At 35.2% G+C, this 17,538-nt stretch overlaps 1 protein-coding gene across 2 annotated transcripts in view; it reads right to left on the reverse strand.

Moving 5' to 3' along the window:
• The window catches only part of LOC102677975 (protein timeless homolog), a 188,384-nt gene that overhangs the window by 6,832 nt on the left and 164,014 nt on the right, over positions 1–17,538 (reverse strand). For both annotated transcript variants that reach the window (XM_031509928.1, XM_006614689.2), the window contains exons 16-20: positions 8,691–8,771; positions 8,532–8,619; positions 8,267–8,465; positions 7,811–8,048; positions 6,979–7,076 (exon numbers count right to left, since the gene is read on the reverse strand). In XM_031509928.1, coding sequence (XP_031365788.1) covers positions 6,979–7,076; positions 7,811–8,048; positions 8,267–8,465; positions 8,532–8,619; positions 8,691–8,771 — 704 coding nt within the window. The remainder of the gene's footprint in view (positions 1–6,978; positions 7,077–7,810; positions 8,049–8,266; positions 8,466–8,531; positions 8,620–8,690; positions 8,772–17,538) is intronic.

Raw genomic sequence — 17,538 nt, forward strand, 5'->3', positions numbered from 1 at the left:
GAAGTACACTATCTATAAAAATAGCACAAATTCGTTAATATAATAAAAATCAGTCGAGTATAAATGATTCTTCGAAATCGAGGCAACAAACATTTTTCCATTTCATATTTTTACGTTCAATTGTAGTAGATATATATATTTACATTCGATTATATTTTATAACCACAGTATATTGATTATTTCAAATTGTAAAGAAAAATTAAATTATTTAGAGATAACAAATAACTTTGAAAAGATAAAATTTTCTATTATAAATTATCTCTTTATCGATATTTTTACGAAATTTTACAAATCTGATGATTAATTGCTTCTTAGTGAATACCTAGCTATTAGCAGAAAATAGATTGATTGCCGTTTCACCCTTAGCAAGCGGTGATTGAATTACTCGGGATATTATTGATTCCCTGGCAAATTCCTTCCAGGGAAGTCCCTCCAAAGTTTATCTCACATCAAATTAATTACTAGAAATGTTGTACTTCAGTTAAAGCTGAGATCTGCGATCGAAAGATCCGAACTTTCTCTAAAGCTCGTCAACCGAATATATTAACGAGACGTTTAATAATCAAAAATTCCGTACACGCATTAATTCCGTCTCTTAAACTCTTTCTACTCTTTTCAAAAAAAAAACGATTCAAATCTCACGCTCGATAATATATTATCTTATCTATAAATTCTCTAAAAAATAAATAAAACGCATAAAACGAATTGCGTTCCATTTCGATTCGACGATACGCTCCAATACGTATGCAATGATCATTCGACGAATTCCTTCTATTCTATTTATCTTCTATTCTATTTTGCTTCCGCGCAAATCTCCGATACCGTTCGTCTCGTGCCAATCTCGAAGAGTCATCATAATTTCGCGGACGATGAAACGTGGAGGATCGGGCAAATGAGGATCGGCAAGAGGCTGTGTGTACGAAGCGAGAGAGGGATGGGATGCATTATCGATTCGAGTGAAGGAAATTCACGAAAGGGGGCGGGCTAGGCGCTCGTGAAAGCGTTTCATTTAAATAATTTCATGCGTGGATACCGTTCGCCCCTCGAAACTGAATCGGGCCAAGGGTGTTCATTTGACGTTCATTTAGTCGACCAAGTCGCGCGATTCTACGCGACGGCCATTTAGGATCCACCGACAAGGAGGACCCATCCTCCCTCAGCTTTCAAAGGGGGAGGCGTAATCGTCGGAAAACGACCCTCCTATTTTTTCTCCCCTTTATCTCCTCGCGAGGAAACAACGGCTTAAGGATCAAGGAATTAGACGGCGAGCATTCTCCTCCAGAACCTCATTTGCACGATAAATAGCTGGTTACGTTGTTTTCGTACCGCTCACGATCACGAAACGTTGCTCTTATCAAACCGATGCAGGGTTTATTAATTTCTTTGGGGAGGGAGAAAAGGATTTTTTCTTTTTTTTGCGGCGAGATTGAAAGATTCGAGAGAAGTTCTTTATGACAGAATGTGGATTCTTTTGGAGAAGAAATTTGTTGGCGAGTGTTAAATGAAATTTGAATAAAAATCATTTCGAATATTCATGTCACAGAAAAATCCTTTAAAAAGAATTGATATTTAGGAATAATTTTTATTAAATGTGCAAATATATTTTTTTAAACATATCCATTATGATGAAGTATATATTCAAGGATAAAATATATTGTAATCGTTATATCATTCGACGAAACGTTCAACTTCAGAATTGTGAATGCTGAATCGATTATACGAGTATGAAGAATGAACGCGATACTCAACGCTAACAGCGGTGTAAGTAATTGCACAAATTTTCCCCTCCGTTGGATCGGCGCATACATCAAGGTGGTAAAACAGTCGCTCGTTAAATTCCCAAACGGCAGCTGCACGGGGATCTCGATGGGTAAGGATCCGTCAAGAAATCAATAACACCCCTTACTACCAACTTTGTCCCCGTCCCCGAATCAATGGTACGGGGGCAATCAGCCCTCCTTTCCTACCTAGGGTGCGCACACCTGATGATTAATCGTCGATTTCCAAGTGGGGTAATACCGTTTTAACGGATATATCGTCGCCTTAACCCATCGCTCTCCCCCACTTTCCCCTCTATTTCTCTTTTGGCGCACGTGCTCCCGACTCCCTCGCCCGTCTTAGACCAGGTAATGTCTCAAGATTATCGGTATAACGTGTTCCGCCGCGGTGTTGTCCGATGGCTTCTCGACAAACACAAGTATGTAACGAGGAAGATCCGGTTAAATCGCCAATTTTCTTCACCGAGAAATCACGTTCGAAAGAATCGATTGCTCGATGAAAATTAATATTTTGTCGTATCATTGTGCAAAAGATTGTGAGATCGTGTGTTGATTCGAAGAATTTGGAATCCTTTTCGTTCGAAAATTTGAATACGTTAAAGTTATAATATGTTTATATAAATAAACTCGAAAAGTTAAAGTAAAGTATTTTTTGTTAATATGATAGGGGGATGAATTTGTAACATGATTTACGGATTATATAGGTGATATATATATATACGTATACGTGGAATTTATCGAATACTATCGACGTGATAATTCTTTGGAGAAAGGATATTATATCTCGTACGTGGAAAGAGTATTATCGTCATTTCGAATTTCATTACCGCAGAAACGGTTTCGTTCGGCTCGATAATTATTACCTGGAAATGCAGAACATTTGCGACACTTTAACTTCCACAATATTGTGCAATTGTTCGCAAATTTTCGCCGAGAATGAACAATACAACGGGTGGATATGACGAGAGAGAAAATTCAATAGGATTTAAACGAAATGGTTCGTACGCGAATTTATACGCTTAATTTATAAAATTTATAAATGTAATAAGACATTGAACAAGAAAAGTATATTCAAAAAAAAAAAAACTACTAAGGAAAGTTTCCTATACAGATTTTATTCTTTTCGATAAAAAAACTTAAAGTTAAAAAAAATTAAATAACCTTCATAGAACAAGTTTGAAAAGAGTAATGGAAAGGAAATCGAATACAATGCATAATATATATTCTTCCTAATTAGCATACTGGTTCGTAGATGATTATACAATAAAACCAATCCTAAGATTCTTAGAAAATGAAAACACCGTTTTACATAATCCGTGGCTGAAACTTTATCGAAAAACGAGGAATGTAAACAGAAATTTTTATTGGCTTTGGAATAAATTTTCGTACCGTATATACCTCGGTATTATTTCTATTCAAATTCGTTGACAAAGCGGGAGAGACTCGTGGATTCTGAAATCTTTAATCGAAATAACATTAAACAGGCGAGATCGGATAACTTTATATCGATCTTTGGCTACGTATAGTTCGAATAACGATGATGAAAAAAAAAAAAAAAAAAAAAAAAGAAAAATGTAACTCCACTACGTAGTAGAATAAATAATTACGATATTCATTCCTCCCCTCTCTCCTACTTTTTCACCGCGTTATTCGATTAACGAGGAACACGCTTAAAAGTGTGTTACGTATGAAATTTAACGTCCATGCGAATGGTGGATCTCATTTCGGGCTACATTTTCATGTAAATTTTCTTCAAAGTTTCACCACGTTACATTCGCACTTTTTGAAGCTCTGGAAAATTCTGGTTTTCCGGTTCTATGTAATACATAATACATGAAACGGTAGTCACTTGTTTCAAAAGGTTTTTGTTTAAAATCGTATTGTAACTAGTCTGAAAAGTTGTCGCATAAAGGATTATTCAAAAGCGAGTAGGACACGCGCGAAGGAGGGTGGAGGGGGGAAGGGGAGGGAGCGAATATCAGTATAACAAAACTCATTGAAATCGCTTCTCGCTTTCTCACTGTGCTTCTCACTCTTCTTAATTCCTTGCTACCCCATTTTTACCATCTAATAATCTTCTCTATAGCCATTGTTGCGCTGGTTGAAAATGAAACGTTATCCCTTTGCCACTGGTTCTCGATTTTATTGAAATGATTTAGTAGCGAGGTGGTAGTCATGCAATTCCCCTTCTCCCTTTTTCTCTCGTTTATTGTACGGAAAATTCGCACAATGCGTGTGTATATGTGTGTATTTCTTATTCATCGAATAGGATGATTCTGAATGTATCGCATTTTTAAACGAGTAAAAATTCGTTTTTCCATGCTCTTTCATCTTTTCCTTTTTTCAACCGGTTACAAATACACTTGAAGAATTGATGTACTAAGAACATCTATTAACAATCATATTTTTGCAGATACAAAATAATTGCAAATTTATATTTTACGTCGTTAATAAAATTAGGGAGGAAATAAACATCGAATCGAAAAATTATAATCGTTTGTTCAGAATTTTCTCATCTTAGAATGCGACTTCATCATGGTACTTTCTATTCACTATTTATAGAAAAAGTACAATTGTTTTTTAAATATTTTTGTATCATAAATTTTTTTCTTTAGGCAATATATAAGATTAATGATGCAACAATCTTTTCTTCTTCCTCCTCAAAAACTAAATACTACTTTTTTTTATATAATTTCTCTTTTCTCGACAAAAGAAAATTAAAAATGAGAAAAAAGAAATATACGTTTTCACGGTCAATTCATAAAACAAAAACATTCGTCAACGTCAATGTAAACGTAATATTTGCCTCTTTTTCATCGAGTTCCAGAATTTCTTATCTCTATATATCACCGTGTTGTTTTCGCTTACACCCAAAATGCAATTCTTTCAATACACAAAGGATCGATTGTAAAAGAATGATAAAAAAAAAAGAAAAAAGAAAAAAATTATTCGCTACCGGTTTCGATAGTTTCCCGTCGTTTCCTCGCAATAAATTTTCGAAAGGAGGGTGTTAAGCTCACGCAGCGCGTGCCTCGCCTTACTCTCGCGCTCGATATAAATGTTTATACGTGTCTCGCAGGGCAAAAGGCAAACAAAGCGATAGTTCCTCGAGGGTTAAGAAAGGGGTGAGGGGACGCGGCAGGGGAAATAACGCGCTTGAACGAATAAACCACGATGGAAACTCGTGAACGGAAACTTTAATATTGCCCCCACGATTTGAAGAGAGGAAAGGAAAAATTTATTGCCGCGTTTTCAAGACGCCGGCGTACGACTTCCCGTCAAAGAATAATATCGTTAAATTGTTTTTACCAATGGCAGTGGTGGCGTTAAGAGGGGAAAGTAATGCTCCATTTCTCGTTTAAATTATTGTACAATCTTTGTTGTTGGAATACTTCAGTTCGAGAGACCGAACAAATCAACCCTTAAACTTTTTTTTTCAAAGTATAACTTCGTAATAATACAAGCTAAACTTATATCGAATTTTATTATACCCGCAATGCGAGATCGATACGAGAAAAATCTCGAACGTTCTACGCGCATCAAATCATTGAAATTAGATTTTTCTCACTGGAAGAAGATTTTTGCCAACGATTGTACGCTTCCCCCATAAATTTCGTTCCCCCCCTTCCCGGAATTTCGATAAGGAACAACTATACTTTGGACGAGATTAATTGTCAACTTTTGAACCGATTCCAATAGGGCGGGAACCGAGACGATACGAACGGCCCCTATTCAAAGTTAAGGAAAGCCGCCTCCCTTCTATTTATGCGTCTAGGATTCCGCCCGAAAATCTTCACAGGGTTGTTGGAAAAGGCAAAGCGCAAACAAAGCGATAGCTTTTCTCAGTGCGCCGGAGGAACACCACGGAAAAGGAACACTTGACGGGGAGAAAATCTTGAGATACATCCATCCCCGTTGGTTGGCACGAAGGGAAGAGAAACAGGGGGAGGGAAGAAGTCTTGCTGGCACAGCGGAAGTCGTGATCCAGGAACAGGAACATGGGGGGGGAAGATCTCGTTCTAAAGGAGAAGAAGGAGAAAAGGAGAAAGATCCTTCCTTCGTGGAAGAATTGTCTCCCGAGAATTTACAGTTCCTACTAGCAATTCTCCGTCTCCATTTTTTTGCATATGTTCACCATGTCACCGACCAGCCAGTCCAGAAACTTATTTTCAAAGGCTCGTCTACCCTTACCCGTTCTCTCCTGCTCCTCGATAAATCATCGATCCCCCTGCCAGGGGAGGAGGGAGGAAGAGGGGAAGGATTGAAGCTGGATCGTCGACCGTTCGATCCGATATTTCTTGGGAAGGGTGGGTTGGTCGCGTATCGTTCGATTGATACGAACGATCGTTCGAGGGATAACGAGGCATTGAGTGGCTTCGTTGTTTAGGAAGATCGTTTGTTTATTTGGGACAGTGCGATGTTTCATTATTGTTTCAAATGAAAGAAGAGGATGCGATTTGAAAAAGTTTTTTTTTTTTTTTCTTTTTCGATCGAAAAATCGCAGTCGATTCGAACGATCGTTCGAGGGATTTAATAAAACGAGGCTATGCGTCATTGAGTGGCTTCATTGTTGAAAAATCATTTCCTCACTACGGTTATTATTTCGAATCGTGGAAAATCGTGGGATACTACGGTTTAACATTTTTTTTCAGTCGAATATTTTTTTGGAAAGGGTGGATACGTTGCATACGTCCGATCGATTCGATGTAATACGTATAATGTAATACATCGTAGTAGAAGAAGATGTAATTTTAAAATTTGGAGTGAAAAAAAAAAAAACTTTTCGCCGAAGATGATAAGGATAAATGCTTGGATCATAATTTTTTGAAAATAAAGTTGTGCGGAAAGATGAAAGTTAGCAGATACGCTGATACTCGTATATATCAGCTTGAGGACCCACTCGTAGGGAGTGTCAGCCTCATATAGTCCATACATCATCGAGGAAAATAATCTCCACCAAGTATAACAAATACATATATATATATATTTTTTTGTAGTCGACTCTTTTTGATAGCTCTGCAACTTTCCACCCTTCTTCGATTTAGTTCGAAGAGAAATCTGGCAAAGACAGCGGAAAATTGCAATATGTAAGACAATAATAAAACAGATAATTTACTTCTTTAAAAAATATAATAAATCTATTTAAGATCGTTCAATTTTTCTTATATTACCAGAAAAAAAGGAGAAAAAAATGACTTACCTTAGAATTGATAATCAGAGACATCTCTTTCAATTTCTTTATGATGCCACGACGTGTTCGTTCTTGGTTAATATTCTCAAGTATCCAATCGATGACATCTAAAAAAAATATATATATATATATAGACTTAGAAAAAAATTATCTTTAATAGTTATGGCTAAAGTATTTCAACGAACGTGCTATTTATATTCAATCAATATTATCCCCCGAATTGAATCGTAGAAAAGAAAAGGATAACTGGACCATCGCAGGGATACGTGATTGGGTTAGCTGATAAATGAAGACGTTGTTACCAGTAATTTGATATTATCGATTCGATTCTCTAGTATCTACCAATTTCATAATATCAAAGATCGTAGGTTAAAAGAATTCCATCCTGACAATAACTGGTAAATTTTTTTTTTAATAAATATGTCCTAGTTTTCTCAATTTTCCAGCCATGTTGATTATATTATTAACTAGATTTTATACAAATTGTATGAAACATCGCGTATAAACGAGACTTTTCAAATTTTCATTCTCCAATATTTGACAATTTTCTTTCAAACGTATTCAACTGTTACATTTAGAATGACCTAAATATTTTTTTTTGAATATTTTCGGAAAATAAAAATTTTCCTAAATTTAACGAAAAAGTTTCGTTCAATGGTCGCAAAGCAAGGATCAAGCAAACCTTAGATGCAAGTTAAGAAATGCATTTAAACGTTAATCCGGCGCGCTCAAGCGGATCCGACAAATTGAAAAATATCGAGGAGAAGTTGCGGGTTAAAAGAAGCCCCGTAAATCATAGGATTTAGCGAGAGAGGCAAGGTCGAGAGGAGAGGCAACGTACCTTGGGGATACTTGTTAGTCTGATGTTCCATAAAGAGAGTGCGTAACTCGTCCTCTTGGGTTTCGGTCCAGAGGTTGCGCGAAACTTTCTTGTTATCCGTTTCCGCGTTGTAACCCTCGACGACCTCGGTCGCGTCACGAGTGGTCTTCCAGAAGAGCAGCTCCATGTACGCTTTCCGGTTCTTCTGCGCGACTTCGATGAAACGGCGGATTATGAAGACCGCGAACTTTTGCAGTTCCTGTAAAAAGGGGGAAAACATCTCTTGGATCGGGGCTCTGCGACCGCGCTTCTTCCGGCGGCTGTTGAACGGCGCGCAGAAAGAAATGTAAATAACCGAGGACCAAGTTTTCGCCGAGTTAAGAAGAGGAAAACAGCATCCTCTGATGGTGAAGTATCATTGGAAAATCGTTGGAAAATATTTTGTATCGTAGCAAGTAATCGTAGAAATTTTCCAACCTTGTGACCGCGATGCTTGGACTCGAGGATTCTTTGGAAAACTCGGAACATGGACGCTTGGAACATCATTCCTGGCATCTTGCAGTCCCACGCTATCCGATGAAGCATCTTGTTCACGTAATGATTCACCTCGTCCGTGTTCTTGTCAAATTGTTGCAGGAGGATCAGCATTGCTCTCACGATCTTCACATTGGCGAATCTTGGAAAAAAGTTGTTCAAACAACGATTAATATCCGTTTGCGTTTGTTAATTATTAGTATTATACCTGTGGACGAAATCGGAGAACTTGAAATCGGTTTCCACCACCGTAGAATATGGCTCCGCCTCCCTTTCTTCGTCATCGTCCTCGTCGTCTAAAGAAATACACGTTGAAGCTACACATTCAACAATTTCATTAGGAAATTGCATCGAGATATTTTTTTACCTGGCTCGTCGTTAAGAAGACTTTCCACATTTTCCTCCCACTGCTTTCCTCGGCTTTGCGCAACATTTTCCTCTTCGATTACTGAAAACAGGACGAAGGAATATCTTCACAACGTATCTCTTGAAACGCGTATCGAGGGGGAGAGTTGAAATAAATCGCGTGTCTCGTCATACGCCGAAAAATACATGAAAAAGGGGAAAAAAGGGAATTTGGTTTCGAAACGCCATAAAATCTCGATACGATCGAATCCATCGAATTCGAAGCAAAGTTTCATCATCGAGCAATCGAGTAAAAATAGAACGTCACGTGAGAGAGCCGTGCATCGCGGCCGACCGTTGTGGCGTGGCGGGTGGCGTGAAAACATGGCAACGACACGTGCAAAATTTCGAAACGCGCGCGACACTATTTCTTCGTGGTGGAGGGCACGAAAATTCCCGCAAACAATTGCCAACCTTCCCCTGAATACAGAGAGGACCGACCACGACTCCCGCGGCCACTCTATTGAATTCGACTGGAGGAGAATCAATGGATGTCGGGGGATGGTGTGCTTTTTCCAACCGTTTCGTGTCCCAGACTCGACAAATCGTAACCTCGTGCTTCGAAAGTGGCGATCCCTCGATCGTTGGTTAAAAATATATCGAAAAAAGAAAGAAAGAAAGAAAGAAGGAAAAGGATCGAGCCACGTGAATAGGAAGAAAAGAGAAGCGGAGGTTACGGTTCGATTAATTTACGCGAAAAAAATTTCGAAAACGGCGAAAACGAAACGGGCAAAAACAGTGATTCTCAATCTTATGAGGATTATATCACGGTTTTTCATCACTGAATTGAAAGACGAATCTGGGAGTAAAAAATATCGAGAGTTAATCGAAGCTCAGAATTATTTGGCTTTGGAACTTTTCAGCGTTTTACCCTAAAATATTTATTGAAAAGAGATGTAACAAGAGGGTTGTAAGATATTTTCTGGAATATCATCTTCATCTCGTTTTTAATTAATTACTTTCAACGTTTATTCGTTTTACAGTAATACTAGAAATTGATTCTTTCGCTGTTTAATTCAAATACGAATTCGAGAATGAAATTACAAAGAATTGATCATCAAAAATTATTCTTCGTCATTTTCGATGATCGAAAGTAAGGAAAAATGAAAAAAAATTACAAGTTATTGTATCAGAAGGTTCACGAGTGAAGAGAAGTTGGAGAACACTGAAACGAGACAGAGGGTTCACACGTGTACGCGGTAATGCAGAATCCGATCGAATCGGATCCCGTAGGTTCCCTGTCCTCCCTCTTGTTTTTTTCTCTGCATTGCGGACAACCCGACCGGCGAATTAAGCGGCCGTGGAAAGACGATTACATTTTCGACTAGTCCGCCGAGGCGGGCACAGGCTAGATACGATGGCCAGGGAAAAATTGCACACGGTGGAACCGACGATTGGATCGGCACAAAGCTTCGTTACGGGGCAAATTTTCTAAGGCTTCGCGGCCGCTATCCTTTTTCCTCGCTTTATGAAAGTCACGCTAGAGCGAGCCACGATTCGTCTCTGCCCTTCCAACGTATCTCTAATCGTTAACTTTTCGAAATAATTTTTCTCTTTTTCTTTCTTTCCGTTCGAAAAATTCGTTTCCGAAATTTTATCATTTTTTAAGATATGAAAGTTAATTCAAGATTGAAATTTTGTTTCAAACGTCGGGATTACACGAAGAAAAGAATTTTTTTTGCATTGTCTTTTAATGCATTCGCAAGGAAGCGCAATTTTTCAAACCGAAAGTTAGGAATACATTAGATCTAAATTTTTGTTTAAAAGTAAGTCGAGTATTTTAAATCATCGTGTAAAGTTTTTGTTTTAAACGTGTCGTGTTGTTACGGCCAGGGAAAAGTTTTCTCGCCTTCCGAAGAATTCAGTTTGCTCAAGTGACGTTGACGGCGATGCTATTTTAACCTAAAGTTTTAATTGTTCCTTTCCGTGGTCTTTTGAACTCGCCTCAGAGAACACCGGTTCAGAGATAAAATAAAACTCGCAAAGAATTTTCATTTGAAAATCTTAGTGGAGAAAGAATTAGAAAGGTAACGTTTCACCACGATAGAGTCCAGAAACTAATTCATTATGGCCTAAGCGTCCGTATTTTCAATGCGTGCATTGTTATATAATTTTTAAAGACGATCACAGATGATCAAGGATGATATTTAAATATAAATGAAATTTTAATATAAATTTTAATAATAATGTAATAAATTCGTTTAAACCGAAATATTTCACACGTTGTAAAATTTTAATCGGTAAAAATATGCATTTAAAATATTCTTCAACCAATAGTGTTAAAATCGTATTTCAAAAACATCGTGAAACGAACGAACCTATATAAACCGCATAATATCGAATATTACAAACATACAATTTATATTAATGCAATTGTATCATATACACGGTATATTAAAATTTTGTAAATAAATATTATTGGAACGCTGGAAAAAAAGAACGATTAACGCTGATCAGACTCGATAATGAGATATCGTTCGAAAAAGAAAAAGAAAAATAATATACCCGATTGCTCACGATACAATTGCGTTACGAGTTTATTACAATTTTTATCTCTCGTGAGATAAAATAATAATATATTAATCCAGATTCATTGAAACAAGCGTACCAACTGAATCTACCTAAATTCCACGCAGATCTAAATAGATCGCAAATTTACAATTTTATCTCTGCTCGTGCATCATCGACACGTGTGATCGTACATCCTTCGATCGTCGAAGGAAACAAATAACACCTGTTGTGGAAAATTGTGAATTTTTGAAAAATTTATCTCGCTCAAGAGCGAGCGAGACGGGCGTTATTTATTTTCTACGAAATCGAATAAAGCATTAATCTCGTTTGTTTGGCCACTTGCGCGTGAAGAATTTAATAACGTCCCTTCCGCATTCCATTTCACGTGGAGGACCGAGTCACGAATTAACGATGCACGCCATTGCGCTGAAAAATATCTTCGAGGAAACGCGATTCTATTGATAATTCGATCAACGAGGATTCTAGATATTTAAAACGGTTTCCCTAACGAGGAATGTGTTTAAACGAAAAATTGTTAAATACACGTTACGAAAAATCTCTTAAAAAGGTGCAGCACCGTGATTATTCAAGAAGGAACAATGGATATTAAGTTTCTTAACTTTTTATTTTTAAAGTTGCTTACCACTGATGGGAAAGGATAAAAAAATAAATTCGAAAAGTTTAGGGAACCTCTTAAAAAATGTGGACTAATAAATAAATTCAGGATTAAAACTTATTTAAAACTGATGGACTCGTATGCATTATGGAGTGTCTGCGTGTAAAGCGAAGCGTACACTTGGAAATATTTTCAGAAAACTTTGCTTGCCAATGTAAATATGCAAATGATGTTTCTCTTGTTTCCGAAATGTTTTCCAATGTTTTTCCAAAACAGTTTGCAGTTATGTTTGCAAACAACTGTTTGTAAACAAATATCCGTGCCTCCTTCGCGTTTGCAAAAGGGGGAAAACAATGCTTCTTGTCATCCATTTCAAATGAGTACCAAGGAACAAAGTTCTGCAAGTGTCTGTAAACATTGTTGCTCAAAGAACAATTTGGCTCATGGAATTTGACTATGTATAATTTTGCGGTTTAAATAGAGGAAGATAGCTTCTGAATTTTCTGCTCGAGTCGAGCTTATTACGAACATTAGAAAAAAACTTTTCATCAAAAATATTTACAAGTGTGAGTGAGAATCCGTGTTATTAATATTAATTAAAAAAAAAAAAAGAAAGAAAGAAAGAAAAGATTCTTGTGGATTGTTTTTTTCATTGGATGATCTATTTTAGACGGTTTAATTTCGATTTTGTTTGAAATTAATATTTCTGTAATCATGTGCTGCCATTGTCAATGCGGAGAATCAATATCTTGAAATATTTATCGCCTCCATTCATAGTCACTTGGCGTATTCGATGGTCACAGAATGGGAATTTAATCCTTATTACAATGGAAACGTTGTTAGTTGTTCATTTCTGATTGAGAATCGTTCGAATTTTAATCGATTCTATCGTCATTGTAATTAAAAAAAAAACGTTTTAACTTTAAATATCGAGAAATATGGAGAACGATACGAACGAGAAACACATTTGTTTTTATTTTTATGCAACGATATTTTCTCTGTCCGTTTAGTTTAATTTAGCGTTTAGTGTCCGTTGTTCGCATTTATTCACACTAATGTAAATGATACGCTCGAATTCTGTTAACTGGTCTAATCTTGAAATATAATCTTGTTAGGTACAAGATAGTTATAATGTAATTCATAGGTACTAGAATTGTAAAGGGCTCGAATTCTATCTAGGGATTGCATATCTATTCAAGAGTTACGAAACTGAACACGTTCGACAATGTTCGAGCCTCTTTCAGATATTAGAAACAATATACAGAGTGTTTTGCTTTAACCCACTCGGACAGATTTTGGAAAATATGAAGAAGTATGAAAAAAATATTTTAAACAAAAGTTGTAAGATTGCTAAGATGTTTGTTAAATGTTTATTTTCGAAAATGGTGTTACTTTCTAGCGTTAGTCAAAAAAGTTAGTGACACGTTCTTGAGTTGATTGTTGAAATTTTTATTAGTGGAACTTTTGCCAAATATGATCTTCTTGAAATCCCACTTTTTCTCAAAGAGATTAAAATGAGACATTCTGTATACATATATAACATAATATATCTTCACATGATACAATAAATATTAAAATAATTCCTATTTCAATAAATGTTAATTTATTCATCAAATATATTTTTATTAATTATCAAAGAATAAAAAATCTGCAAGCCATTCATCTTGGTCTTTTATCTTAGTTTCATAATTATCGATTATCAAAATTATCTCGAAACGAAATTTATTGTACTTAAAATTTAAAGCAATTTGATATTTCGTGATATATATTATTATGGAACGTTTAAACAATTTTACACGACACGTGGAGTAAGAAACAATGTCTGATTGCCAAAGACGGGCTCATTTGATAGATCAACCATTTATGCATGTGCGTGTATCCGTGTACATTCTCTCGGATCAACGATTACCAACGGTGCATGGCCAAAGTCTCCCGATAACTTAGGTTATGTCTCGTTACAGGCTTATCGATCGTCTCGACAATTCTATGGTGATGTATAATGGTGCACCTGCGTGTACACAGGTGCGTGTGTATGTATGCGCATACAGGTGTCCCAACTATACAAAGACGATTTACACGCGATTATAGTGTTGCTCTTAACACGTCCATGACGATAGAATTTCGACGTATCATTGCTCTATGTAAAGATTCTCATCTGATATTCTGATCCGATGAAATTACACTGGCAAGGATTATTATTTTATTGCAAGCATCGGATCTATTTTGAGAGAAATATATATATATATTTCCGATAGTCACGTTGAATTACTTTCCCATTAATTTACGCGCGAACACGAAAGAATCGAGAGATCTTTCGTTTAAAAATTTAATTTTACATTTTATTTTAACATTTGTCTGATTTTTTTCTGAAGAATAAAATCATATTTTTGTTAATTAAGCTTTAACTATTCTCAAAAATTCCGTAATGTGATTATGAATATTAATATCTTTTCAAATGTTTACATGGAAAATTTTATCGAAATCTTAAGTTCAGAAAATTTAATATAATTAGATAAAGTGTCTAATAATGTAATGAAGATTGACGTTCATTTATAATGTCACCAGCAATTTCAAGTAATTTTATGAATCGAAGAGCTTTATATTTAATCAATCTAGAATTATTATCTGGATATATTTTGATGTTGAAAATAAGGAAAAATAGATCAACTGCGTTATTTGTGCGTAAAGAAAAATAAAAGAGATCGAAAATAAATAAGTTAGAAGATATCGTAAATCGAATATTCATTAAACTTTGAATAAAATATATCGATGTAATCTGGCTTCCAATTTTAGCAACTTCTGAAATACGTCTTGATATAATTGAGAGAAGGATATATCTATAGAACCACTAGTAATTTACCAAAGTATTCGTACTATAGATCTTTTGGAACAAACGAGAAGAAGCAATTCAATTATTAAAGTTTAATCTGTAACTATGCATTGTGTTCAGAACTGATCCAATTAATCGGATCTATTTAGTTATCTGGAACCAGTAAATAAGACGAATCTATTCCAGAATTGATTTCAATATATTCTGACAGTTCGTTTCATCGATCTTTCCCAATTCAATATCTTTCCCTGAAATTATTTCTATTTCTTTCCACAATTGAGTGGAAATGTGAACTGACACTACGAAGAAGGGCAAAGTTACGACTGGTTAAAATTAAACATTCCAACGAATATAAAACCGAATGAATAATAAAACAGGCATTATCCTGAATGTAAATGCTTAAAATGTATAACAGTCGTATATTTTCGCAACAAACGTTCCACAATACGTATTTCAACCTGAGAAAGTAAACTAATTTATAAAACGTGCCACAGTAGATGAAAATAATTTAATACAATCTATAATTTCCCGAAGATTTATCGTGCAAATTAAATTTACTGCGGCTGGTGTAATTAATGACAACGATCATATCAATATTTATTCAATTTTTAAATCATTTTAATGTACAGGATAACGGTATAATTCTTATTGATAATGAATATAAACGAATGATGCACGAAGGTTTATTCAGTTAATAAAAATTTTAAATATTTTTATTGTCGTATATAAAAATTCGCATTATAATTTTTAAATATTGTAATATTGATATCATTATATAAATATAATGGATAACGTTACATTTATTTAACGAATCAACTAAAAGAAATATGATTGAAAATATTCAATCAATATATTTTCATAAGTTTTAAAATTAGAAATAATGGAGTCTGAAAATTAAATACGAACAATTATTATAAATTGTACTTTTACGTAATAATTATCTTCGTTTCTAATATAATTATAATTGCGCAATGCTACGTAATAAGTAATAAAAAACAATAAAACTTTCGTCTTTTACGTCTGACCAATAATAATACTGTATTACTGTAGGAAAATTGATAGTTATTACACTGTAAATTATAGTACTCGTGTAAATTGGTATGTACGATTCTCGCATAGAAGAATATACAGGAGTTTATCAATTTTCATATCAGATGGGATAATTTTTTTCTCGATAATAATAAGATTATTTCAGGTAATAAGATTATTTGTTCCACGAAATAATTTACAATTTCAAGAAATACTGGTCGTACAAGGCATGTTGAATGCATTGCACCACGCGGTTTATAGTCTGCTATCATGAGTTTTATGCACGCTCATTACATTTCATTCTAACTTCTATCTGTAATATATCACTCTTTATTACCTACTACTGCTTCCTGTTACTTTATACTTTTCTGTTTATTCGTATATACTTGTTATATCTTTTTTATTTCGACATAAATACGCCGTGCTGATAAAATATTCGATACATAAGTAACATTTCAATATATCTCTCTAGAATCAACAATATATTTAAAATGAATGTACATTTTAGTTTTAGTTATTTTTTTTTTTCTATATATATTTCGTAATATTAAAATTTTCTATTCTACTATAAAAAATCTTCCGTTAAACTTTTTAATCCCACTCATCAATATTTCATTTTATATTTCAATTTGCCACTTTTAAACAACTTTAAAAAGTTCTTATCTTTAATACATATTTAATACTTCCATAAAATGCTTACTTCCAGCAATTTATCGCGCATTAATAATCTTCTCTAAGAATTTCAATGCACATTCTTTGCAATACTTTTTTCTTTTATTCTATTGATGATGAACTGGATGAAAATATTTAACAGAATTATTAAGATACACATTTGAGAATGCAAAGACTCCCGATCGATTTCATCCAGCCTGTGAAACTTTCATTTTATCCGTCACTTTCACGATTTTATTTTATAAAATAAAAACTGTCGAAAAAAAGAAAAAGAAGGATACAATTGCCGTAACAACGTTCAATATTTTTAGAAAAATTTGTTCTTCCAATCAAACGCATCGATTCCTTTCTCACGTATCAAAAAAAAAAAAAAAAAAACAAAAAAAAAAAAAAAAAAACAAAAAAAAAAAAAAAAAAACAAAAAGAAAAAAGAAAAAGGGAAAAAAGATCTAATAACAAACATCACCTCAATTCCACCAAACACAAATCACTCGACACTCACTCGCATCTAATCCCATCCCCTCGAACAAGCAAGGATTGTACGTATTAATTGTAACACGGTCTGCGCACAGATAATATTCCACGACAACAAATTATAATTAGCATCCTCGGATGCTCCACGCTTACTTGATACCGATCTCTCGTTACAACCGCGATCCTGATTCCCGAAACATTAAATTAGCCCGGTATCGCGAGCGTGAACACGAGGGAGGAGCATTATACGATTCCGTTACACGGACAGCAAAAGGAGGGGAGAGTAATAAGTGTTGTCTAACGTGCACGCTGTACACGGTGGCCAAAGTAAATAAGGCTCGAGCCTATCGAGAAGTTGCACGGGTTGAAAATAAGTATGGCGCAGGAGGGTGAGATGGATAGATAAAAAGGGGGAAGGGAGGGTGGAGGGAGGTGGAGGGGGAAGGGATGAAGGGTAACTCGGTTTATTGTAGCCGGGACGGAAATTCTCGCCGCTCCGAGCCCAGGTATAATTTGCGAGGAGATAATAACCGGCGACCATGGTATCGAGCCTCTCCTCTTTTTTATTCACACTATGTATTGCATTTAAAAAAGGCAATCTCCGAAATAATTTGCGCGGGATCGGGCGGTCGCTATTTTTTTCTTTCTTTCTTTTTTTTTTTTTTTTTTTTTTTTTTT

This window comes from Apis dorsata, unplaced genomic scaffold (genome assembly GCF_000469605.1).
Source record: "Apis dorsata unplaced genomic scaffold, Apis dorsata 1.3 scaffold_194, whole genome shotgun sequence".
In the NCBI taxonomy this organism is placed as follows: Eukaryota; Metazoa; Arthropoda; class Insecta; order Hymenoptera; family Apidae; genus Apis; species Apis dorsata.